This window comes from Bombus bifarius, unplaced genomic scaffold (genome assembly GCF_011952205.1).
Source record: "Bombus bifarius isolate JDL3187 unplaced genomic scaffold, Bbif_JDL3187 scf7180000009949, whole genome shotgun sequence".
Lineage (NCBI taxonomy): Eukaryota > Metazoa > Arthropoda > Insecta > Hymenoptera > Apidae > Bombus > Bombus bifarius.
This window is the reverse complement of record NW_022885435.1, coordinates 140,144-167,225: the sequence shown is the minus strand read 5'-3', so window position 1 is coordinate 167,225 and position 27,082 is coordinate 140,144. Positions and strand designations below refer to the sequence as shown.

The following is a 27,082-nucleotide window of genomic DNA, read 5'->3' as shown; positions in this document are numbered from 1 at the left end:
TATATCGTGATAAGTTTTATTCCTATTGTCGCTATATATAATTATAGAAGTTTGGTTACTTAATTTATAAATAATTTAATATATAAATTAAATAAAAATTTGTATCGAATAGTATTATACGGACAAAATAATTAGTTTCAGTAATAGCAGGAAACACATTTCAACATTATTATCGAAAATGAGCGCCGGATTACGTTAAAACACGTCTTTGTGGTTGCTTTAAATCTACTATAGTTTTAATAATCGCTCATTGACAAATATCCTATTCATCCCAATAAACAAATCATAATATATAACATAACAAATATTCGTTGCTAGAAAGTAACCAGAATCTTTGAAATTAGTTGAAATATTTAACGTGTTTTTATTTAGTTTCATAATAGATAACGTAATGAATTAATGTTGATTAAAATTATTGAACGCACGTTCATGTTGCTATATATATAAAACACCATTTCTGTTTTAATATTTTCAGTATTTTTCATTGTAACAAGCATAATGAAAAGTTAACGAATATGATTTACTTTCACCTACACTCTTCCATCACTGTCATATACTGTCATACATTGATTCCGACTTGAAGTACTTACAGAATAATTACGAGAAATTAAACTGTAAACTTTCAAGTTTCTGTCTCAAACACAGCTGCGGATGTTAAAGCGTATTGTGAAAACTCAAGTACAGACAGTCAACTACAAACGAATAATTAGCACAGAAATTCGGAAGAATTGTTAGAGACGTAGCGTTGCTATAAATGTTTAACTAATTTTTTTAGAATACATTTAGTATAAAGTTAAAGCCAGCTGGATTACACTATCCTTTGTTGTAGGATTTAGATTCCTTTAACAAAAGAAAACGGAGAGAAAACCTTTACTTTTCATTAGCACGAAATATTCTGTATTGAATCCATACTATGAATTTTTCTAATCGTTACAGGTAATAAACATTTCTTTCTCATCACTTCGATATTAGAATATTTTAGTCGTATTAAGTATAATTTCAGAAGTCACTTATATACAGCGTACATCAATTGGCAGATGTCGTATTTTGGCAGATGCAACACCATGACCTAAATTCTCTTGACTTCCTTGTATGGGATCCGTTTATTGATAGACTTGGAAGAACAAATTAAATTACATTTTTCAAACATAAACAGCGACCACTTTAACTTCGTTACGAATGAATAAAGAGACGATCTATGCGATGCGCTTACTACATGTATAAAGGCAGGACACTCAAACGTCATCTTTAATAAAGTAAAATAAAGTAAGTACGTGACTTTGTTGTTAAACATTATAATAAATAATACTTACATATGAGTAAGAAGAGTATGTAAATTCATTTAAAAAAAGATGTGCCCTAAATTTTTCGTGTGCGTATTTGCACTTACAAAACAAGCAAAGTCGTAGGAAGATATTACCATACCTTTCAACTTCTGCTTAAACAATCTTTTTCTGTCTCTTATCAAATTCAAGATGCGATTCGTCTCAGTTGCGTGACGCATCCTGTATATAAATCAGCAACTAAATGAGTTTCACTGTATTGTTTTTAAATTTATTAATTTTTTATTACCATGCCTACGATGTATCTTGTTATCTATTTTATAGTAATGGAGTTTTTAACTCAACTATTTGACGCAATAGGTTTCCTTATATTTTCATAGTTTAAAGTATCATTGGAGGATAATAAGTACTACAATAACCTAACATGGCACAACGTTTACAGCTTACAATTCCTTTGTAAATATTGCGGACTAAGTTTTTAGGTGCTAAAAAAGCCTATTTTCACGCTAATTTTGTTATCCACGTAAAATGTGAGAAATACGCATTATACGTAAAATAAGTATTATCGTGGCCTATTATTATTTAACGTCTATTAAAATTTCACTAAAAGTTAGCACAATTTCTTCCAGTTTTACATTAGTAACAAGGCATACAGAGAAAGAAAATCCCAATAAGATGTCGTCCAAGATACCCGTATTATTTTAAAATGAACTTTGGAGAAATATATTACGTTGTTGATCTTGAGTTACGTCTGTACGTATTAGGTAACGATAGATCATACGGAGTTGATTCGAATCCCACGTATTTGTTATTTTTCTGATGTAGAAATCTACCAGTTTGCGGATCTGTTTTGAAATATATTACCCTTCTAATACCAAATGGGTCGATGTAACCGAAAGAACCGACATTTGCTCCACTTGAATCTTGTTCCTCTTCGTGATACTGCCTTTTCAAATAATATTGGAATCCGTTAGCAGTGTTGTATGTTCCATCGAATTGAGGAAATGCCGTTGGATTACTTCGTGATGTAGCTGTTGGTAATTGAAAGCTTGGTTTCAGATGTTCATTTCGAGCAGCAGGAAAATTCTGATAGGTATTTCGAGAATAGTTGTTTAAATTGCCAAGATCAGACGAAGAACTTGGTCGATTTGGATTGTAGTAGTAATTGTTAGAATTAGATACAGCAGAAGAATAATCAGCTTCAGGTTTAATAGTGGTGCTGGCGTAATAACCTGAATTTATGTCGTTACCAACTAAAGGAACAACGTGTTCTCTTTCTGGTTGTCTGAAAAAAAGACATTAACTGACATTAGTTTTTACAGTCGATTAATTTTGCAATTAAACATTTTAACTTTGTTTGCACGTTTAATAACATTATAAAGTGAAATCTCCGAGTGAAATTAAACAATGTGACAAATTAAAATCAACATTTTCCATGACAAAGAAGTTGAAAGCTTAATTTGAAACATGTTCACAAGGTAGCTGAACAAAGATATTATAGTTGGGTAGGGTTTAGGATTGAAAGTTGACCACGTAAGACAATCCTATAGGAATGCAAATCGACGGTGGGCGCATATTTAACGATAACCATTTAACGGCAAATATAACCGGAGTTAATAAAGAACTTATTATTCCATTCTTTATATAATTGTTAGGTAGATGATACATTTACACTGTACATGGGAGTGTGTGTGTAAGCGTCAGAGGACGTCCAGGCCTTAGTTGAGACAAAAGACTGTTGTTAGATGTTAGAAGCTTCTAGAATAGTCTGTTTGACAACACGCGTGCGTGTAAGAAGGTTATCAAGGTCTTCAGAGCGTAATATATATGTATCGATGTTGTGTGCCAATAAAGTTATTAATTTATTATACCTTAACAATAATATTAACAGCTATTAATATCTATTTAATCAATGAAATAGCATTTTATGGCTATCGCCGAAACACTGTCGTACTATACATAAAACATTATAGTTAATAACTATATGCCGGTAACTGCGTATCAAATTTTAATGGACCGCAAATAGTGGAAAAGATTTACCTGCGGTAGGCGAGTATTCAAACGAAGCCTTAGAATGCCGCGATAAAAATTCGAGATAATATCGGGGGAAAGAAGAAATCTTTGTTACATTCAAATACGGATCTTCTCTACCGCTTTTCTATTTCTATTCTAGTAGCTAAATACGGAATTTCAAAGAACGAAAAAAGAAAGGAAATCCCAGAAGGAGTTAAACGATTATTAAGATACAGACAGGGCTGTTCAGGCAGATATGGATACAGAATTATAGAAAGTTATAGGCATGGAGACAGATTGAAAAAGAAGATGACATACTTTTATGTGATTTATATAAGCCGTCTTTTAATATCATTTCGCTGGTCTCGAAATTGGGTACGTGTCGTATTTGGTGTACTAAATATTAACGAAATGTATACCATACGTGACGTTCAATGCGTTAACTATCTAAATAAAAATTCATAATATGAATGCCATTGTATTACAATACCGTACAATATCGCCTTCGCTTTTTACTTTTTAAAAAAATAACAGTATAAATATTTCAAATGAGCAGGTTGCAGTACATAGAAAAAGAACAAAATAATTTGCTCGCAGCTTTTCGCGAAACGCGCTGCTGTGCATCGTGCGGCTGACACCGGGAACTCAGGGACATGATACGCGGGACCAACATTTGTATGGTTAATGTTGGGAGTCGTAGAAAGAAAGCCTTAGTTGCAAGCTTTGTAATATTATTAACAAATCGACACGTCTCGAGTGGCAAAGATGTACGTTGTGGGTTCTCTGGATTAGATATTGCAATTGAACAAACGCTATATGGCGAAGAATAATGTATTGTATTCTGTATACTATATTCTGTTGCAATTGATCAGTAGTGACTGCGGTTTCTAAGCATTTACGCAAACACGAAAGCGGGCATCAAAGGATAGTGTCAAAAAAACATTAGTGTGACGTAGTGTGCGTCAGGCTGTTCTTCAAGTGAATTCATTTAACCACTAGCCTTTTTATGTCGAAAAATTAGAGGGAAAGGAGCAACGGCGTAGAAAAAAGTGTGGAGACTCCTGCTTCGCGATCTTCCCGATACTTTCAAGATCTATAAGATTCTAACGAACATAAGAATGACGTAGATAGTAATATATATAATTTATGAGAAGCGGAAACACATAAGAAAGTTATAGTTTGTAGAAAACGAAACGCAGGGAAATAATACGAAACCTATTGGGATATATGGTTAAATCCAAAGACGTTGAGATTAACCTAACTGAAAAAATAGAATCGGTAGTATGTGAGCGAGTAATAACGGAGTCGTATCAACGCGATGAAAGGAAGATAACCATGAAAAAGGAACTTTGTAGTTTAGTTAGATATAAGTTAGCGAAAACGCGATGGTCCATCAACTAAATCAGGAAAGGAGATAGAAAATACTTTGGCACCTTATAGTTGATTCTCTGATGTAATAGGTACGTGATATAATAGGTACGTGTATGGTGCTAACAACGTAACCAAGTATAGTATTGTATGTTACGTCTAAACTACCACAATTCGTTTCAAATTCAGGAAAAATACATCGAACATACGACAAAAGAGTTTTAAAGTATTTAGCTACGACAAAAAAAGGAAATGACGAGATAGAGGTAAATTGGACATTCGATCTCGATGATAGGCATTCTTACAGCAGAATGGTAGCGTTCTTCGGTGAAAACGCGATTTCTTGAAAATCAATGAAGGAAAAGTCGATGTCTATCTCCACCGAAATAAATAAATAAATAAAGACCGATTACGTAGCTTTAGAGGACATCGTAAAAGAGATCACGAGTATCGATATGATGTGTATGAGTGTGTATGAATAGAGCAGGGACTCTATTTGCGAGTATGTCTATTATTCTCTTCTTAAAATAAAATAACGTCTAATTATTTTATAATAGTTGTAAGACAAACTAAAAGATTTAGTTTAATTAAACATAAAATTCTTTAAATACATATATTTACATAATGCTCAAACTTAATTTAGGTATATATATTATCCGTTGCAGGCATTAAATTTTTCTTTTTGTTCAGAGTTTTATCATTTTAGCGACGATAACCTTAACGATAACTTAAAAATTTTATTATTTTATGCATAAAGACTTGTATGTAATAATTCTAGTAAAATTGTATGTTTTCGTGGCCATCCTATGCTTTTTAAACTTGTATTCTGTCTAAAACTATATATTATAAAGTAGTAATACTACCTGAAAGGATTTGGTGGACGTGCTGGTTGTACAAGAATTCCAGTTTGAGGAGGCACTCGTTTTGCTTCCGTTACAGCATCGTAAATAGGTCTGTTTTTACCCACATAAATCATTTTCGACCTAATACAAACAAAAATTTTCGTATAATTAATTAGATATTTTGATCAATTCGCAGCAATAATAAAAATGGTATGGAATGGGCTCGAATAGGATTGGATGGAATAGAATGGATTAAATTAAATTAAATAAATTCAATTATACATATATTCGATTTTGGGAGTTCCTCGTCTCTTTTATTAAAAAACGTGATATTGTTTAATTATGTAAAGAGAATTTTATTTCATTTTTTAAGTTATTATGAATACAATGGTATGTAAATAATTGTATCGTCCAGGAAGCCTCAGAAGCCCGTAGAAGAATAAAACTGTCTTCTTTTCGTCTTCTCTTTCTTCTTATTGTTCTAAATGACCACATTTATAAATCATTGCGAATTTCAAAGCACTAACGTAAGCGTAGACTTACAATGTTAATTATTAATATGTATATTGTAAAAAAATGTTCACTAGACACAGCTTGGTGAGATTCTTTTGATGAACACATCTAAATTCCACTTTGCGCAGATTGTCATTAATCTTAATTAAAAAGATTAGTTTGAATTTCATATTGTTTTAACTTGAAATTTCCTCGGTATTCATAATTGATTTAATAAGCATAAATAATATATTGGATATAGTATACAGTATATAGTATTGATTTAGTAAGTGTAATAATCGTGATTGAATAAGTATCTTTAATAAAGTTGGGAATCACATATTATTCGACTATTGAGATCGTATCCAATGCCAGCGTGTGCTACAACGTAGAAATATTACAAGAACATTGGGTGGAGGCTAGTATGCAGAATACTTGTTTCCCTTACGCGTATGTAATCTCAAATAGGTTTTCAGCCACGGATGATATCTTGAGTTTGTTCTGCATTTATGGGGTCCTTGGCAGAAATATCAACATACTGCACTATGTGTAAACTTTGTTAAAATGATGGACATGAAAACTTCTTATAGATCAGAACAGGTGATGATACACGGAGTTTTATTTTATGAACTTAACAGGAAGTTAAATTACGAGGTGCTACATATAAAAAAAGCACAAAAAGTGGGTTGCATCGTGTCAGTGAGGGTAAAAGTCTCACCCACTCGCGTATCATGCCGCGAGTCAACTTTAGGCGATTGATTCAGAAAAACTAGCGCTGAAACGATTGGATTAATCCGCAAGACACGCGATATGCGAAGCTTGGATACTCTTGGTTCGACCGATGGAGTAAAACTGTTCAAACGTTCTGCTCTCAAGTGTATCGGCCGTTAAGAAATTATATGTTGCGACCAGGATAGCGTGATTCCACATACTCGGTTTTCTGAAAATTGGTACAAAAAAACATGTCGCAATATTGACCTTGAATTTCAAAATCAAGATCAAAAGGTGAAATTTTTTTATTCTACCGTATTCTACTCATAGCGAGGATTAACTTTCCAAAAGAAACTATAGGCTTCATGAAACTCAACCGTTCTCCTGGAAAGTGACGTTAATGTTCTATTAGCTCTTGTGTTGACAACATTTACGATATGTTCGTATTTCGCAGTCAAATAAAAGGCAAGTAACATGATATTAACGAGGAAACAGGAAATTATTTCTTAGCACGTGAAATAACCGATCACAAATAGAACGATGCCAAGGGTTAAATAGTGTCGAGGAGACTACGATTTCGTATTATTAGTCTTTTTGGGGGCATATAAAGGTCAATTACGTTTCTTTTGGAGTTACGTAGAATAAATATACTTGGTTAATAAAGGCAACATTTTTGGAACTACTAAATATTTCCTATACACCGTAGAATAGCAAATACATACAACTTTTGGTTTGGCTGCAAAGTAAAATCAGGTCCGACAAAATAGATTCTCCGATTAGTGTTGAAATTCCTGATCCTGTTCTCAGATTCAGAACTACACGTAACGATTGTCACATAAATGACCCAGGTATCGTACGGACCCTTGAATGCAAAATGTTCGTTCGGCAATGGAGGTATGCAGTAAAAAATATCCTACGATGAGATTGGATCGGGGGGAGAAAAGGTTACCGACAACCGGTAGGTCAGACCATACAACACCGCTCTTTTCACAACGTTTAGCTCTCATATCAATGTTGAACTCTGTAACTTTGTTAAATCGATCACACACATATATATACAGGGTGGTTGGTAAATGGCGGTACAAGCGGAAAGGGGGTGATTCTACGCGAAAAAAGAAGTTGAAAATATAGAATAAAAATTTTTTTTTAATTTTTTTAAAGATCTACAGTGAGATCCGTTATAACGAGATCCGCTTGTACCACCAATTACCAATCATCCTGTATATATGCGAATACATCAGCAAAGAAAGTGATCAAACTACTTTCAGCATTAATGCTTAAAATGAAATGGAGAATACAATCGTTTAGCATCCACGAGACGTCGCCTACCATTATGCACTTGACAGACTATTTTGAGAATGGACAGCGTGTTCTATTTACCGGCGACAACGCTGCCGATATCGCAGCACATTCGCGAAATACTACATTGGTGGCATTTTTTAAGTTGTATGTCGTTGATCATTTTGCCAAAACGCTACTCTGCAACGAGATATCTTCCTATTGTACTTAAAATTATAATATGTTTTAACGTCGTAAGCTAGGTTCCTCGCTAGAAAAACGCAGTCAGTCACGTGTACACCACCCACCCCAACAACACGAATGCTACTGTCTACGAATGTTACTCCGCGTCGTTAAAAGTCTATCGCTGTAAATCGTGCGATGCGCCCATTTCTTCAGCCGGCCTGTAAAACATTCGATCTGTTAGAAAACGATTCCTATTAGGACAAGACTCTCATAGAAGCGGTCCTCGCAAGTTCTGCTTCGAACGTTGGATTTTTATTTTCTGTGATATTAGCATTTTGTCAAATATCCGATGTACTATTTTTGTCGATGAAGCACAGAGATAGCGTGCCAGGCCGTACCTTACACCGCATCCGGACCAAGCATTCATTGCCAGACTTGGAATTCAAACGATATAATTTTCATCTCAGCCCTTACTGAAATTGATAAAATCGTACAGTCGATATTAGGGAAGAGCGAGAGAACCCTAAGCCTTCTTTTTTCGAACAGTGCACAAGATCTTATAATGAACAGAAGATATTTGCAACTAGATTAACCCTAAATGACGATCAAGAATTGCATATAATGCGATTCTTACCAGTGCGCGAAACGAAACGTCCTTTGGACGCACCTGATAGAACAAGAAAAACTTTCATGATCAATTTGCTGTTTAACAATCTACGCTTCGAAGGTCGAATTGCGCTTGCAGTTGCCTCAGCTGGGATAGTTGCAACGTTTTTAGCACGCAATGTCTAAATTACCATCAAATATATGTTGAGATGAAAACGCCGTGTGCAACATTTCAAAGCAAAGCGTTAAATCCAAGATTCTTTTATCATGTTCTGTCATTGTGTGGGACGACAGTTCAATGTCTCGTAAAAGTGGAATAGAAACTTTTGGTAGAACTTTCAAGGACATTGGTAATAATAACAGAGAGTTGATAGGAAATGTCACTGTGTGCTAGAAGACTTGGTAAACCTTGCCCGTAATATTCAAAGGTACGTGAGCTGAGTCAACGAATGCCTTAAAAGATCTTATGCGTGCTCCTCGAATCAGGAGCTTTCTCTTACCATAAACGTCTCTATGGAAGGTTTTGCGAACTATAGCGGAAAGGTTCCACTCGATAACCCACTTTTCTAATATTTTTTGTAATATGGCCAAGAGCATGAATGAATTGTTCCGACTCTTCTTTTAACACATCTCTTTTTTCCGGTTTCAAGAGCGAGCAATATTAGCTCCAACAAAATAAATCGGTAAACAGTATCAACGATTTCATTTTAAATAATGTTGATGCTTCTTCTCAGATTTATATCTCGATCGATATAGTAGTGGACGAGCAGGACACTGTTCATTATCGCGTCTCTTCATTCATTAAATTCCACGGACATGGCAATTTATTTTTTAAAGTCGAAGATAGTAATAGATGTAATCAGGGTTAATGGTAAAGTAAATCCATCAAAACGATACGATGGAACACGATGTAAATACACAATCTGAATAAGTATAGTATAATAGAGACGACAGTGTTGACAGATTGCTACTGGAGCAAAAATCATGATACGTCGAATACCAATGACTTCATCGGATCTACCATTCTAATGTAAACGGTGGCAGTTCCTTATTAGACTTGTTACGCTATGACTATTAATAAGACACAAGGTCAAACATTCAAAGGTGGCAGTTATACGTATCCTGTCCCCATGTAAGTTCCGATAACAACCTGTATTCGCTTGTTCCGAGTGACAACACTATTAACGTAGTGTAAGGAGGCTCTGGGTTAGGTGTGAATGAAACGTGTCAACGACTAGTTTTATACAAAATTAAGCCCATTATCGTATTGCGTGGAGTAATAGAAAAATTTCAACGAGATTTACTACATACGTAACATAATATACGTATGTTTAGACACGCACATTTTATAATTATTTACGTTACCTGAGAATTCGAAATCCGTTATCGTCAGCTATGTAATCTTTGAGTCGTAAATATCCAAGAGGGTCTAGCCAGCCTTCTGTGCCGATAACTGTACCATCCAATAATCTTTTCTCCTTTCTGTATTGTCCATTTAATGTTTGGAAACGAAAGTACCTTTCAGGTCCTTCGTCGGTTTGAATATGATATTGCGTATTTGGATCAACGTTCCAACCACTTTTTTCAGCTTCTATTTCACTCGTAGACAAACACAAGATGGAAACCTGAAACGATCGAAAAATAACAATTGTTTTCCCGTAAATTGTAAATTTTATTTTATGCTATGTCGGTAAGTGAACAGAGAAATACAATAAGGTAACACCTCTTATAAGAAACCTGTATAAGATGATTTCAGTATTTTCAAGGTTTTATTAGAAAATGAAAAATATATCGTTTTATTCTTCATAGGGATCATAAAGCGAGTGATGAATCGTTTAATCGTTGGTCGTTTAATAAACAATCTGATGCACTGTTTGAACAAAAATTTGAGATATAATTGTAATTTGAGTCTACAAAATACAACAATGAATCAGGATTAATAAATTCAAAAGGTGCTTCAAGGATCCGCATACAATCAACAATAGCATTGTCAATATGCGATATTGGAATCTTCTCTGTCACATTTGGGATACATTTCGTTTACCGTGTAATTTATATAATATTCTGATCAGTTTGGAAATTAGTGTTCATCATGAGCTTGAATGTTCTTCGAGTTAACACCATAAATATTGATTAAGAATATGGTATAATACAGTCAACATCATTGTTAATATTCCTATTATTTACTGATATTGATACTTTGTTTAATTTCGACTTTAGCGTTTTGTATTTAATTTGCAACTAAAGGACTTTGTATTGTGAGAGTCTGCAGGGTAGGATTACTTAATTAATAACGCGAAGTAATAACATATTTAATTGTATTTTAATTTATGTAGCATTAATATATGACGCAGATATAATGTTCAGATTGACACAGTAGAATTTTATTCGTGTCGTTTTGAGTGTGCATTATTTGCGATTATGTTATTGTTGGCGCGTTGATCGCGTCGCAGGAAAAAGGATTTCAATGTATTTCAGCACAGAACTATGGCGCTTAGTCACCAAACCAGTAGACGATCGTGAACAATCCTACAATATGAATCAATCCTTCAATATAAATTGCACGTGATTAATAATATTCTCAATACTGTGTGATCATCTTTAAAGTAGTTAGAAATGGAAAGAAACGTTGTTGGAAAAAAGAAGTATATTCTGAAATTTATTCTACACATTTTCATGCATCCGAGTATCAGATATTTTTCAAATTGCCATTTGCTACAAAAAGATACTAAGATTTTGATTGTATTAATCGATAACCAGTAGCGACAATAATTCCATTCTTTACAAAATAGTATTAAAATATTTATTTGTATCTAGTTTTGATTGTAATGCAATATGGGAAATTGTATTCAATTCTATTTCTATCGATACAAAAAACAATATTCAAGAGTTTAGTCTGAGCTATATATATATATAAAATACTTGTTTTTCTCATTTTTAATAAAAGCTTACAAATTTTTTATTACATGTCATTACTTTAAAACAGCAAAGAAGTTCAATGTCACAATACGAAAAGAGTAACTGAAAAATAAAAAAATACAAGAATCCTATAAGCAATATTGCGAATCAATATATTGATATAAATAGTATACTAATACAGATAAAGCAGAATAAATGAAATGAAAGATGGTACAACTGTCTATAGGAACTGGAGAGCTAAAGTTATTAATTTAGAAGTTATTGTAGTTTGAAATTTGCAAAGTTATTTCAATATTTACGCTATAATAAGCATGCGAATCATCCGCTGGTGTAGTCTAATCACCTTTCTTCGTGTTGCATAACTTATATTTCGTTCATATTTGTAACAAAACACGTTGGTAGAAATCTACATATTTAAAAGCAAACTTTCTCGCATTATTACTACTTTGAATATACAAGATATGTAAGAAATATTACAAATTCGAAGAATATGGATAATGTATATATGTTTTGTTTGTGTAAAACAAAAGGCAAAGAGGTTAGTGTTTATATAGATTAGGTAGATATATAGGTTTATAGTGTTAACTGTACGGTTATTGTAATTCCAGGGGCAAATTAGCTTATGTAAACGAATTTTATCTGAAAGTCATATCTTCCGAGATTTTACTGATAATACAACTGTTTTAAACAGAATGATTTATTTTTTGCTCCTCGTTGAAAAGATAAGATGAAAACGTATCTACTCATGCTCCACGCCACAACCCTCAAATAACTTGAGTCGAAAATTTCGCAAGCGAATGCTGGAAGTGGAAGGTCGTGTCCATAAGCGTATCGAGTTTGAGGACAATACTTCCATATACAAGTAGGAGATCTCATGTTCATTATGTTCGTATTATCATTATGAATAAGTAATTAATATCAATCCTCAATCGCAAATGATGAAATAGATCTCTGAATAAGAACATTTCCAAGTCCATGGTTTTCATCTTTAACTTTGAATCTTTCGTTTTCTTTCGCAACACCATTTTCTGTCCAGTGATACCAAGAATGTTAAATTTATTTTTATGGTTAAAAATTACATCATTTTAACAGATGTCACTTTTTAAGCTGAATTTGCTAGATTTTAGACATATTATGTCTTTCCTTTCTATTAGTTTCGCTTGTAGTTTTATTCCTATAACTTCGCTATAACTGGTTTCTTCTAATGCCAACCGTGTAGTGGATATTGTAACAGATCAACGGATAATTGTAATGTACTTGATGTACGATCTTGTTTTATATTTCTTATAATCCTTTTTCTGTTATACACGTCTAAAATGTATGGTTGTCCTTTTCGGGCTATGGGTTCGTACTGTTGCACTACTATAGCCATGTTGCCTATTCGGCAAAAATAGTACCAGAGAAAAATTCGTTTATAAAGACGATACTGCAATTCATCCAACTCTTGGTAGTTGCGGATTTGATAGGTAGGTGTATTGTTGATTTAGCAATAAGCGCAAGTCTCGGTTCAAGTGGAGTTCCGGTTCGACTCGTTATCCTGAGACAGATATACAGGGTGGTTGGTAACTGGTAGTACAAGCGGTAAGGGAGTGATTCTACGCGAAAAAGGAAGTCGAAAATATAGAATAAAAATTTTTCGTTTGAGGCTTTGTTTTCGAGAAAATCGATTTTGAATTTTCGCTCGGTGCGCGTGCACTTTATCACGTCTCGTTATAACGGATCTCACTGTAGATCGTTGTCTCGATGGAAAAATAAAAAAAAAAGTTTATTCTATATTTTTGACTTCTTCTTTCGCGTAGAATCACCCCCTTTCCGCTTGTACCACCAGTTACCAACCACCCTGTATATAAAAATATCTAAATATTCGTGGAGGATTAAAAATAGGTAGATATACATATGTTAAAATAAGTGTTACTCTTTCATCCCAAATGGATTCAGTGGATTGATTCTCGATTTTCGGAAGCTTGACATAATACACACGAATTACAATACTTACAATGACGAAACTAAATAGGAAGAATTTGTGGCTCTCAGCCAATATGATTTTTCTTTCGGATGATTTAGGGAAATTATATTCTAATTTTATATTGATATAATGCATTATATTCTAATTTTCTTTTAATGTAGGAGGCAATTTCCAATGTTCTAATGGTCTATTGTTTAAAAGTTATGAATAAACTTTTAGTTTTCCGTATACTACATCTACTTTTCTTGAAAAATGTGATACATGCACATGCATCTCTTGTATTTCTTGATGTAATATTGCTATTACAATCAATATTCTTACTACACATATGTTTGTTGATATTGTTTCTTTTATTTGTTGATTTTTTACTCGTCAATCATTTAAGTGTTAATATTACAATATATCATTAAGCGTTGCTGTATACTGTATATGTTGACAAGGATAAAAGTCTCGGGTAGCCGAAAATTCCCATGCTTGGTTCACTGTACCTTCTATAGTGTTATTTATTCAAATAATATTCGAAAATAAAATTGGAAATCAATTGAATACAGTTTAGAAAAAAGTATTTTATTTTACGTATAATGTATTTATTTAATGCACCTTTTGGCCAGTGATTTTCTTTTTTACTTTGCTTATCTGTTCTTACAATTTGAGAGGGACAAACTGCTTTATGCAGAAATAAACACAACATATAACCGATAAAGAACGTGTTATTGTTGGGACATTGTAGTACATTATTTGTGACTTTGCGATTGTCTTATAAGACGAAACTGTCAACAGACATGTTTTATCGTAAATATTTTGTATGGGATAAAAGAGATACGAAAATATAATACATAAATTTGACGGATGTTGTGTGATGCTGCAGTCTAACGGATTAAGGTAATATTTGAATAAGTATCGTTTGTCAACTATGAATTACTTTTATACATCGATATTAAGACCTTTAATAATGTAGAAATATCTTCAACAATGTTGAGTTTACCAATATATAATTGAGAAAAGATATTTAATTTAAAGAAGTATTACGTATACTAACATGACGCAATAACGTGATCTACAGATTCCAAATTTTGTATTTAAATAATCTATCAATGATTTTAAAGAAGTCGGACAAATCAAAGTAACATACATTTATGTTAAAAAGCTATCATTGCTTTATTCTTTCCCAACATGATGGATTTTATTTGCTTCATCAGAAAACAAACACTTCAAAATTAACGTATTCCTCTTTCTTTTTTATGACACATGTATAACGGTTGGATTTGTTTCAAATTCACTATAAGATTGGTACAAATAAGTACGTATACGCATGATTCCATTTATAAGAAGTAAATGTTCGTAACATATTTTGATATAAAAATTCTAATATTTTTTTTATGATGATAAGTATATAGAGATACACAAAGTATCTTTTGCATTGATTTTGCTATCACATAAAAGTTGACATATTTACCCTAAGAATAAATGTACAATGCATTAAAATCATTTGCTTTTTTAGATAGCCTATGGCTGTTTCAGAAATGAAATTTTCGCAATTTTCTATTCAGAAGACCAATAAATTAGACATAATCGTTACATTGTATTGTGCTATAAAAGAACTGTTTCTTTCCGATAATTTTCATGGCACGCTAATGTTTATCGTTATCGTTACATTTACTGTATTATTATTTTTTATTCTTCTCGAATATCAGACTGTATAATTTTGCTGAATAAGCGCTCTGAATAATTCTCAAAATTACAATTTTATCAGTATATATTATTATTAAGAAAATATGGAAGCTGCAAGTAGCAATTAAGTGACATTATAACCATGATATTATTCCAGTATTTAATTATACTTTTATAACTGCTCTATTATGTCTCGATTGAATAATTATTGGTTTCTTATTCCTTATGTCGCGTTCACACTGTTGCTTACAAGCTGTTATGGACAGTTGTGTGGATACGATATTAGAGTGTGCAATATCATGTTGCGAAAGGATTATAATGAGATCTGCACATGCAGTGTAATATAATCGAAAGTAAAACAATTACAAAAGCTATAGTAGTTGAAATTGTTATATATATATATATATATATATATATATATATATATATATATAGTTTACAAAATTACTCTAACCATTACGAGATTCGAGATAAAATAGGGAATCATAATTTGTTCTCAATAATAAGAAAACATGTTTCGAATAAGAATTTCAAATCAATTTATAACGTTATTTTGGTGATCACGGTAACAAGATGCTTTAGGGATACCACTTTTTTTGATTGGACAATATATTCTGTCGTTCGAAAAATAAATATAATAATATATCAATCATAATTTATAATAAAAGACCATGTCTTTGTATAAATATGTGAATGTGCATTGTCGACCAAGCAAGATGTATATTTATTTATTGTGAATTATTAAAGATGGAAATAAATTTTCATTTCTCCAACGACATGCACAAGTTAAATTATGGCACAACATTTTGCAGTCTTCTCTTCTTTGAAAACAGATAATGTCGATTTGAATAACTCGTTTTCGTGTTTTGTATCTTGACTTATCGTATTCTTACAAGATTAGAAGAAGCCTACCTCTATTATTATAAAACTGAGATATAATAAAATATATGTACACTAAAATCATCAATAATAAAATAAATTCACTTTAGATGTCGCTATAAGATACGATTGATTAAAATTGTAATTTACTTTCAGTGGGATGGAAGATATTTTTAATATAACTAATATAAATTTAATATATATGTGTTTATATAATATATAAACATTATGAGACAAATGTGAAGATGTGCGTGCGCAATTATATTCGATTCTTTTTGTAATGTACTTCTAGAAATGTATTGCTAACAGCAAAATTATCTTTAATGTCGTATACACAGATTGTTAATGATAAAACGAGGCAGTACAAAGAATAGTGAGATCTGCAGTATTGGGGACAACGGAAGCAAGGGAAAGGTGACGGAGAAAATAACTGACAGGGATCGTACAGACAATGCTTTACTAACAGTAATTTAGCGGTTTCGACGCTTACTTTAGATGTCACTATAAGATATGATTGGTTAAAATTGTAATTTACTTTCAGTGGAACGGAATATACATCCATTTATAATAAGGAAAATTGTGAGTTTATACACATTTAGTATCTATCAAAAGTTGGGACCAAGTTATATCGGTGGAACATTGACGGTATATATTATGGGCCTAATTAAGAAAAAATACGAAATACGAATTCGCGCCATGAATCTATTAAGAGAATTAGTAACGCGTTTACTGAGACAAGACGAAATATAAATGAGTTGCACAGGGTAATAAATTCTACTTTCAATCGCTGTCAATCTTATATTGTCAAAGGCAATGAATATTTTGAGATACTGGGGACAACGTATCAGTTACCTCTGGAAATGCTAAGAAAGTTACGCTATCTTTGACGATCTTAGACAATAAACATGGCTCGTATATGCAAGTAGACTAGAGAACGTTTATTTTCTAATAAGGTTTTAAATAATCTGCTTTACGTTTTTTTAATTCTTTTGCCCCACAGAGTATACCAACAAAGTTTTGCCGTTAAAATCAGGGCACTCTTGATTTCAACTATTTATTAAGTCCTTCCCGTACTTTATCGAGTCAGACTCGCGATGAAGATTTTGACCCAAACACGAATATCGCGAGTCTGACTCGCGACCAGATACTTGGGCCAAACATAAATATCGCGAGTTTGACTAGCGACCAGATACTTGGGCCAAACGTAAACATAACATAACATAAGCCGAGCTCGCGGACTGTTTTTTTTTTTTGCCCGTTACGATCGTGACTGAATGTTAGTTTCTACATTTCTGTTCGTATTGCGACTGTTTACGAGCATCAGTCTGGTCTGTTTAGCGCGCGTCGATGTCTACCGCTTGGGCCTGAGTTTCGTCGAACTAAATGGCACGGGAAGCGGTTAACGAAGCTCTTCTTAATTTTTCAATATCATATAGCCAAACACTTTTTACAGCTACTGTATGCAATTTGTAAATTTATGGAACTTTATAAATGATATATACTTTGTACGTTTTGCAAGTTTCTAAATGTACGTTTCTAAACATATGAAAATTAATATTTAGATTAAACGAATTAATGATTAATTTCCAAAAAAAATATGACTGATAATTTCGAAGAGGGAATTTGCTTTACATTAGAATATACATTACTTGCTAATAGTATTCATTGTGTATTATTGGACGTTGTATGTACGTAATTAGATCAATTTTAGTTCTATACTCAAATGTGTGTCACAGCAATAATCCTATTCATTAATAAAATTGACATTCATCGAGAGTCCATTCGTTTTCCATATTCAATTACGACCTTCGCAATTTCAACTTGACATGCATAACACGTTGCATTAATTATTAGTGCATTTTACTCAACAACGTTTTGCCATACGTCCTAAGAATATAAGCGCATCAAGTTGTCCCTTTTATACGTTACATACCAGATATGTGTAACTTTTAATATTAAAGTAATATTTTATTATGTTTATTTTATCGGAAAATACAAAAATATTAGGTATTATAATTGCAAATATTTATATGTTTATTTGCGCTTTCAATTACATTATTGTATTACTTAATTTTATTAAATATTATCGTGATATAAATTTTTATAAATATACTTTCTTACACAACCGGTATAAATATTTTTTTAATATTAATTTTAATTAAAGGTTAAGGAAAAAATCTGTCGATATATTAAACGCCTCAATTGCAAGGAATTAAAAATAAAATATAAGAAACATTGAGGAACATGTTTCCCAAAATTCATGACTTTCAAATTGTAAATACTACATAAGAGACGACATATTACAACAGGGCGAGAAGAAATATTATTGCAAACACTATAATTACTATTGTGTATTAAGATGTGGAAATGAGACCAAAGCAAGGAAATACTGGAAAGAAGAGGGAGAAAAAAGATGCAGACTATGTGAAAGGAAAGAAGACCTGAGACATGTAATAGAAAAATGTGAAATAACGACATAGACGACAATAACAACAAAGGACATAAAAAAAACACCAAATGAGACTGGAGAAGGTCTAACAGAACTAAAAGCAATAATAGAGAAGAGAAGGACAATACAAGACGGAGAGGAACGACAGGAAGGAAGCACAGCAAGGAGGTAGCCCAAAGTTGAAATAGTTTTTAGTCATTAGTTTTTAGTTTTTTTAGTTTTAGTTTTTAGAGATAGAATAATTAAAGGAGTGCAATATAATAGAGTGGATAAGAGGGGAGGTAGATATATAAGAAGCGAAATAGGTATAAGAGGTGTAAAACCAATTATTGCTTCGTCCAAAGCCGAAAGGCACAGACTAAGCAATAATAAATAAATACTATTGTGTATTAAAATAATGAGTAATAGTTGATGCATGTAATATAATATTTAAAGGCTCAAGTTCAAAAGTATTTATTGCTTTTACTTATTCGCGATTTATATAAGACAGGAGAAATGTACAAATTTTTAGTTATATAATGTTAAGGAACGATAATACTTGTAAATTACAAGAAACTCTAAACGTTAGGAAAGAAGATATATATGTACGCAGATATATCGTGCATACACAGGAGGCCACATTTATCTCCGCCACCCTTTCTAATAACTCTCCTATTTGTCACGATGCAAGAAATTATTTTGCGTGAAAGTTATTGTGTTTCAGGGGAGGAATTGAGCTCTGAAGGTAAAAATCATCTGAAAGTCGTATGTCCTGAGATTTTGTTAGTAGTAATGCTTTTTTTAATGAAACGACCCATTTTTTCGTTTACCAAAAATATCAGAGCAGAACGTATGCAACCATGTCCGATAATATTGAAATGACGAAAATTTCTTTCATTTTGTTTCAGTAATTCACCTTCCTTGAACTTGTACCTCAATGAATTGCTTGCGGAATTTTTGACCCAAATTATTTCAAGTGATATGTCATGGGACATCGTATTTAGTGGTAAACAAAAAAATAGGCCATATCCTTTAAGTGACATTACTACTAGTCAAAATCTCAGAAAATGTGACCTTGAAATGACATTCACTTTTACAGTCTAATTTTCCTCCTGAAATGCATGTACAATAACTTTCTCTTGAAACATTTTTCTGTATCGTGACAAATAAGAGAGTAATTAAGGTTGGCAGAGTTAGATGATATATGTATATGTATTTATAATGTCCTTTCTTCCTTACTCGCCAGTTTTTCACGGTCTATAAACACATGTATGTTCAACCAAACTCTGCTTACATGGGAGCGAATGTTGTGTGAAAACTTATGTTATGTGGATATTATTGGGTAATTAAGAGTGGGAATTTATGTCATACATGACAATATGTAATATGTATTAATATAATGAGAATAATTATAATAAGATTATTATAATCGTAAGACGTCTTAACATTTGCTCGATGATACTATACCATAGTAATAAAAATGAAGCACTATGTAATAGTACAATGCATTAAAACGCGGAATTAATTAGCTGATGTTTCATTCTTAAACGCATTTAGATTTATCAATTGTGTAAACAAGAATAACAACCGATGTATATATGTGAAAAAACACATAAAGATTTGTAGATAACTAAGGTATTTAAAAAAAGTATATGGAAAAGTAATTTGTTTTAAGTAGAATATTTATATAAATACGAGGATACTAGCATACGTATACGTATTAGAAACAGCAAATTTTCACCGTTTTTGTTATTAAATATGTTCTAAATATACAATGGTTGCTTCTACTTTTTTGCATGTATTTTGGATACAGGATTAGTCTAATAACGGGGCATATATGCTGGCCATATATGTTCCTATCCCAAATACAAAAAAATGTAAAAGAGAATTTTGCATTGTTTATCGGGTTTTACCGCAGCGTATTCTTTCAGAACTGCGCCGGTGCAGTTGCAAAGAGCAATTGCATTTTATTAGATGAAACCCTGTGATTTTTTTGCCTTAACTGATTCTTCTTGGCAATCTGCATAAACAAGTATTAGAATACAATTTCAAAGAAATTAATATTTTGTCAGATATGTCAAATTTTATAGAATGTTCATCGATAATTGAAATGTCACGTCGCGTCGTTGTTTATGTTTACTAACAGTGATATTAATGAGAATTCTCGTGTCATTTATGATGCCTCGTGTTCAGACTTATCTAGACTTATCATCATATTCAGTTATTAACTAGTGCAATATCGAAAGTTATGTCAGATCGCGTCAGTGTATAGTCGCAAAGATAGGTTTTGCAAGTAACGAGAAAGTGGATGTGTTTATTGTTCTCATCAAGCGCGATAAAAATCCAAATCCTGCAGCAGAGATCATCGTCGCGAATACGCCAATCGTGTACAACTGCCGTGAACATATTTTAGGAGAAGAGAACACAATTGAAGAAAGTATTGTTGGTTTGAGCAAAAAAGGAAAGATTATACACAGCCTAGTTGTAGGTACAAAATGAGAAAAAGCGATAAAAATGATTTCGCACCCTCGTTTAAACTTAAATCTCCTTCGGTTGTTCTTGTGGGACTTTTTAAAAAATAGGAAGAGAATGAATTAAAGGAACTGTTTAAGTATGAGTGCTGATCGATATGAGGGAAAATATAAGAAAAACGAGTGAAAAAATGTTTAAAGTAATGATTAGGTATTTTGGAAAGTTAGATAAAAGTTATATGTTTTGAAGAGTATTGGCACGTGGAATTAATCAATACAAATGTACTAGTGTCTTTTTGTAAAAAATCGCACTGCACGGCGATAGAGCTTGGTAAACAATGAAAAATTCTCCTTTACAGTTTTCCCTGACTACAATCAAAAAAACAGTTAAGTCCAGTTCAGTTACCGAACTCGTTTTGCATTTTAAATACACTCTTTATAAAGAAACGCTGCTTCATCATTTGTACATGAAATATAGTTTTCAACATTTTCTGTTGGTCAGAAATAAAGGTTTCGAATAATTGTTTTAATTCTATTAAACTATCCACTATAGTATATGTGCTATTAAACTATACTATAAAAGTTTGTTACGCGCACCTGATACATTAATTAGGATACGAATACGAAATTGTATTTATGTTTTTCCTGCGTGTTTTAATGCGAAGAATGCAGCCAAGAGATGCATTTGAGACGTGTTATATCTAAGGCAATTAATTATAAAAGTCTCAGAATTCAGCTTACCGTTAACAGGTTCAGGCAGCTCAATATCCACAAAAGCATAGTCGTTGCAATGATTATAAAACTACAGTAGAATTATATCACCATGCTGTTCTTTTTTCTTCCCCTTCTTTCCGTGTTTCTTCTTCTTTTTTATAAATCACGTATAAAATTGTTCAAAGCTAATGGATATTTCGTCGTCTAACGATACTTTTTGAAAGATTGTACATTCTCAGAATTCAGTAAAGGAAAGTGAAATGACACAAGACTCTACTATTTTTAACCAAATCATATAAAGTATTTCATAGCTCATCCTTTCTTTGATACATAAAACTTAGAAAAAACGGACATTCTTGATTTCAAACATAAAGCGATAAAATTTAAACAACATTTTTCATTTTCCTTGCAGTGCAAAAATTAAAATGGAATTTTAATATATTTTTTATCTGAATTTTGTCGAATATATCTTCTACTTTAAATAGCTTGTGTGATCTATTCAGTTGGTCTTTTATTATTTGTAAATGAACTTATAGATAAAAGTGAAAATGAAGTAGAAAAAGGAAATCGATATATGTGTACCACAGTGAATCATCCGCACGGATTTGAACGAAGTGAGCGGAGCAGACGCGATACGGGGACTGAGACGATGTGGATGCTTTGTATTTTCAAAGCTATCGCCGACCATTCTATGGATCTCCACTCTTTGCTTTACCGTCATTCCCCTACTCTTTCAAGGAACTGGCGCGGGTTTTCCTGCATAAAATCATTTTCATCTCATTTTCTATTTAAGCACAATAGCTAATCTTTTCCATTTTATATTTGTTACCTATAACGAGGCAGCAACAAGATATCGTCATGTTTCGTATGATCGAATGTTGATTTAGTGCTTTTATATTTCTTTATATTTCATATCGTTTCTTTATATTTGCCCGTATAACATTTAAATAACTATTTTATAACTTATGTTCGATATTTCGAATTTCGAAATACGTAGTTAATATAATTAATAAATACCTTGCTTTCATACTACATTATAGATTTGTAAGTACTGCAATGGCCACGTAACGCTATTCATATTTTTGTATAACTAATTTTCTATCCCTAAGTTGTTAAATGTAGAAAATTGAAGATCACATTACATACTCGTTACGCTGACACTGAATGACTTATTGTTGGTATCACAAGTGTAAATCGATCAATGTGTTTGTTCTCTTACGTGTTAATTTATATTGTTCAACTATATATTGTATTGTGTAGCTTGCGTTATATTATCTTCGTATTATCATATTCATCCGTAATGTTCATTATAATATAAAGCGTCTATCAAGGTTTAATTCGCTATTATAAAATACTATTACGCGGTCTATATGTATTCTCGTAACTGTATAGAAACTCAAGTTTTAGATTATAATTTTGTATTTGATGAGGACAAAAAGTAATTGTACGATATATATCGCAAGAATTGAAACGATGTACAACTATGTATGTTGAAACGACATAGTTACGTGCATCCAGGTATTACATTATATGATTGCTTTAATAGCATTGCGTTTAGTTTAGTCAGGGTCAGATGAAGTACTATAAATATTTCTGTGCAGGAAGTTCGGATTGCTGTTGAATAAAGATCGATCATGACGTGTATAATCACCGATCGATAGACGAGCCTACCTGACATAGGTAAATAGTACTTATACTACTTATAGGTAAGTACTTATAGTACTTATACTGATTTGAAAGATAAAATGACACTGTGGTCAAGTGCAGAGCTGCACATGAACAAAAAATGTTACAATCTCGTAATTACACGATACGGTACATATGCGACGAATCAACTCCTATTGATCCTTTATTTTAAGAAAGTTCATTGCCAATGAACACATTAATGAATTTATTGCAGAAAATTTCATTTTTAAAATTGTAAATATACGATAATAAAACGAATAATGTACAGTTTTTTAAATTTACGTACAACGAAAGAAAAGGATTCTTTCGTTTATAGAATTTCCAATAATGAAAGTCGAACAAGGTTATCAGAGCTACATGCAGGAAAGCCCAATTTATCTTTTTATAGCGATCAATTGGTCGAGTTTCACGATCATATTTTCTCCTTCGTTTGCATCGCTTTCACTTTTACGAGTTGAGACTCTTGTACACGTTGAATTGGTACAACTGTGTGCGTATATATGAAGCGTCATCTTTGTCAGTGAAACTTTTATACGTGTATCGTGTTAATGTTGCATATGTTCTAATTTTCTCTTTTTTTCTTCCATTTGAATTTTTGCTGCTACTATTTGGTTTTTTTTTTTTTGTGACAATGTATTACTTTATAGAAAGTAGAATATTCTAATTAATCTGCTTTTCGTTTACAAATATTTATTAGCGAGTAATGTTAGTCGATATCAACTAAATAATAGGAATTTAAAAAATGTTAAATTACCCTATATTTTATTAAAACAATTCATTTATTAAGAATGATAGAAAAATATATTTCTTAAATTATGCACACATTTACTGATAAATAATAACAATACGAAAAACATGTTTTAAAAGGTGTATATATAATCGAATAACTTACATGAAATAACTTCGATCAAATAACATATATGAAAGTCATTGTGCGTGCAACGTGTATGTTCTACTTAATAACCACGGTAAATATTCATTAACAAGGGAGATGATATCTTTACGAAAAAATCATAAAATTTGCGTGATTTTAAAAGCTGTCATTTACAGAATTTTGTATTCTTTTTGACTTGTAACATCGCGAAATTGTCTACATGAGTGAAAACAATAGCGAGTTAAAAGTATAATTTAATGTTTATTTTATAAGCAATCTTTACGCTTCTTGATTCTTGATTCTTGATAAAAATTATTATTATCGACATAATAATCCTGTCAAGCTTTTCACGAAGCGTGTAAGGATCAGCGATCAGTATTCTTTCTATTCTGTATGCCGTCTATTTATAAAGAAAACAAAAGACAACATTGAGAAAACTTCTCATTACCAGTAAGAATAAACAATTGCCAGGAAATAGATAGAATCAGAAACATAATCTCGCAGTCGGTCTTTGTGCGAAAATACATATTGTACATATTGTCCATGATTTTAATATCCATCTCCACGATAAATATCAGTTTGTTAACTTCAAACATTTCATAGTAGTTGAAATAAATCCAATATATCGAATAAATATTTCTTTATTTAAAACCTCGTTTTCTAGAAAATCGAGTTTAAACGTATTTAATCAAGAATTAGTCCGATACACGCGCACTCGGTGAATTTTTAAATTTGATTTTCTCGAAAACAAGGCTTTAAATGAAAAGATTTTATTCTACGCTTTTGTCTTATTCTTCGTTATTTCCACATAAATAAGTTTTCTGATCGTACCACGCGTCTTGACAGATATTTTAATCATTTTACGTATGTGTGTAAGCAATCCATAGATCTCCATCTCTTTATCAAAATTATGACAATCTCTATTAAAGCTCTCTTATAATAATACGTCAAAATTCAAATACCTGTAGCGAAAATATAACTTTTTCTTTCGTTTGCTAATTCGATTTATTTCATATTTTATCGACGATTTTAAGTATAATAAAGGTAATTCTTTACGATAGATTATAAATCGCTTTAGAATCTGTATTAATCGAAATGAAGTTCAGAAAATTGTGAAAATGTGAAAAAGGTTGAACACAAAAATAAATTTTTAATTATAAGCGGACGTAAAGTAAGATACTTGCGAATAGGCAAATGGACGATTTTGATATAACGTTTACAGTTTGAAGTAATATCAGAATCGCTCACTCATATAGAGTTTAGGATGTATCATATCGTTATTTCATTGAGATCAACCGATAAAAGTATTGTCTTTGGACTGGCTGGATTGGAATATTTTAAAATTATTGAAAGAACAAATTTCGATATTAAGAAATAAGTATGTATAAGTGGCTATACTTCCTAATGGATACACATTACTAAATCTCTAAATTTTTTATCATAATCCCAATGATATATATACGTTCTAAAATTAATAGAGACACGTAGTGAAACAATATGTCAATAAGTTTTTACGTACTCAGTTTAATCAGGTTTAAACTATAGTATAATTTTCACAGATGCAATACAAATGCTTAAAATCAGCTTAAAACCGAATGTTATTTCGATTATCGCTCGCGTTATACAGAATGTCACCGAATTGGCGGTACAAGTCGAAAAGATCTACATGAAAAGATAAAACAAGATTGTACAGTGACATTTATTCGTACAGAGCTCCATTTTCGAGACTATCGAGTTTGGAAATCAGGTATACTTGAATATGGCTAATTCCCGACTGGACAGGAGTAGAATAGTCAATAGGAGATTATTCTACGTGTGAAATAAGTTCTAGGTTAATTCCTAACTAAACATGTTCATACTGTACTTTCTTGAAGATGATCCCTTAAACGAAACAATTTTATTCCACATGCTTCGTTTATTTTCGCATTTAGAATAACCTGCTGATCGTTTGCTCATATTTAGTCGATAATTAGCCATATTACTAATACCTAGGACAGATATTTTTATGGCATATTTGTCACTAAATTTTCGATTTAGTTTTAGATTCAATTCCTTTCGGTTTGTACCACCAGCTCGGTGACACCCTGTATATCTAATTTAACGTAACCAAATAGTTAAAACCGAAAAAAGGACAAAATATCCAACGCATACTCACGTCGCAGTCGTTAAGCGAGAAATAACTTTTTACTTACACTTTGCAAGAAACGAGAAGAAACGATTTTCGTATATTAAAATTCAGGAAAGGATATTTAAATCTAAATTGGAAAAATGACAAAAATGATTGATTTTAAATCGATACTACTAAAGTAAGAAATGTATCTAACTTGAATGAATATATAAACAAACATATATAATTTTCAGCAAAAAAACATGCAATTTTCTTAATAAGAATTAACATTAACAATAGGGGTAATTCAATTACAGTAGCGTTTTGTATGTTAAATATTAGATAGAAAGAAAAATATCAGATCTGAAACTATATTTACGTTATATTAATATTGAAACTATGATACTTAACGAATGTTTGATATGGGAAATACTTACCACATGTAGCAATAACAGCAGCATCCTTTTTATTTTCACTGAATAGAATGGATATCAATGAAATATGTATTAAAAATGAAATACTAATCTTAGTTGTTATTGGTAAAAGTATAGAAAACAATCCTCTCGAGTCTAATCACAACCACTTACT

The 27,082-nt window shown here is 31.9% G+C and overlaps 1 protein-coding gene across 2 annotated transcripts; it reads right to left on the bottom strand.

Moving 5' to 3' along the window:
- On the bottom strand, positions 1-27,082 carry LOC117215958. Of its 2 annotated transcripts, none has more exons than XM_033462513.1 (4): positions 26,932-27,082; positions 10,145-10,404; positions 5,528-5,647; positions 1-2,568 (listed from the first exon to the last, which is right to left on the bottom strand). In XM_033462513.1, exons 1-4 carry the CDS (start codon positions 26,953-26,955, stop codon positions 2,010-2,012), a joined length of 963 nt encoding a protein of 320 aa, XP_033318404.1. In that variant the 5' UTR covers positions 26,956-27,082; the 3' UTR covers positions 1-2,009. The 2 variants fall into 2 exon arrangements, with proteins under 2 accessions (XP_033318404.1, XP_033318403.1); XM_033462512.1 differs by lacking the exon at positions 26,932-27,082 and adding an exon at positions 21,855-22,485.

Bases quoted from the DNA above. Each gene is read 5' to 3' on its own strand.
- LOC117215958 (XM_033462512.1), bottom strand. From the start codon at position 21,893: ATGCTTTTGTGGATATTGAGCTGCCTGAACCTGTTAACG. The intron at 10,405-21,854 runs GTAAGCTGAATT...CGATCGTTTCAG, and splicing joins GCTGCCTGAACCTGTTAACG to GTTTCCATCTTGTGTTTGTC. The intron at 2,569-5,527 runs GTAGTATTACTA...TCTTTTTTTCAG, and splicing joins CGTCCACCAAATCCTTTCAG to ACAACCAGAAAGAGAACACG.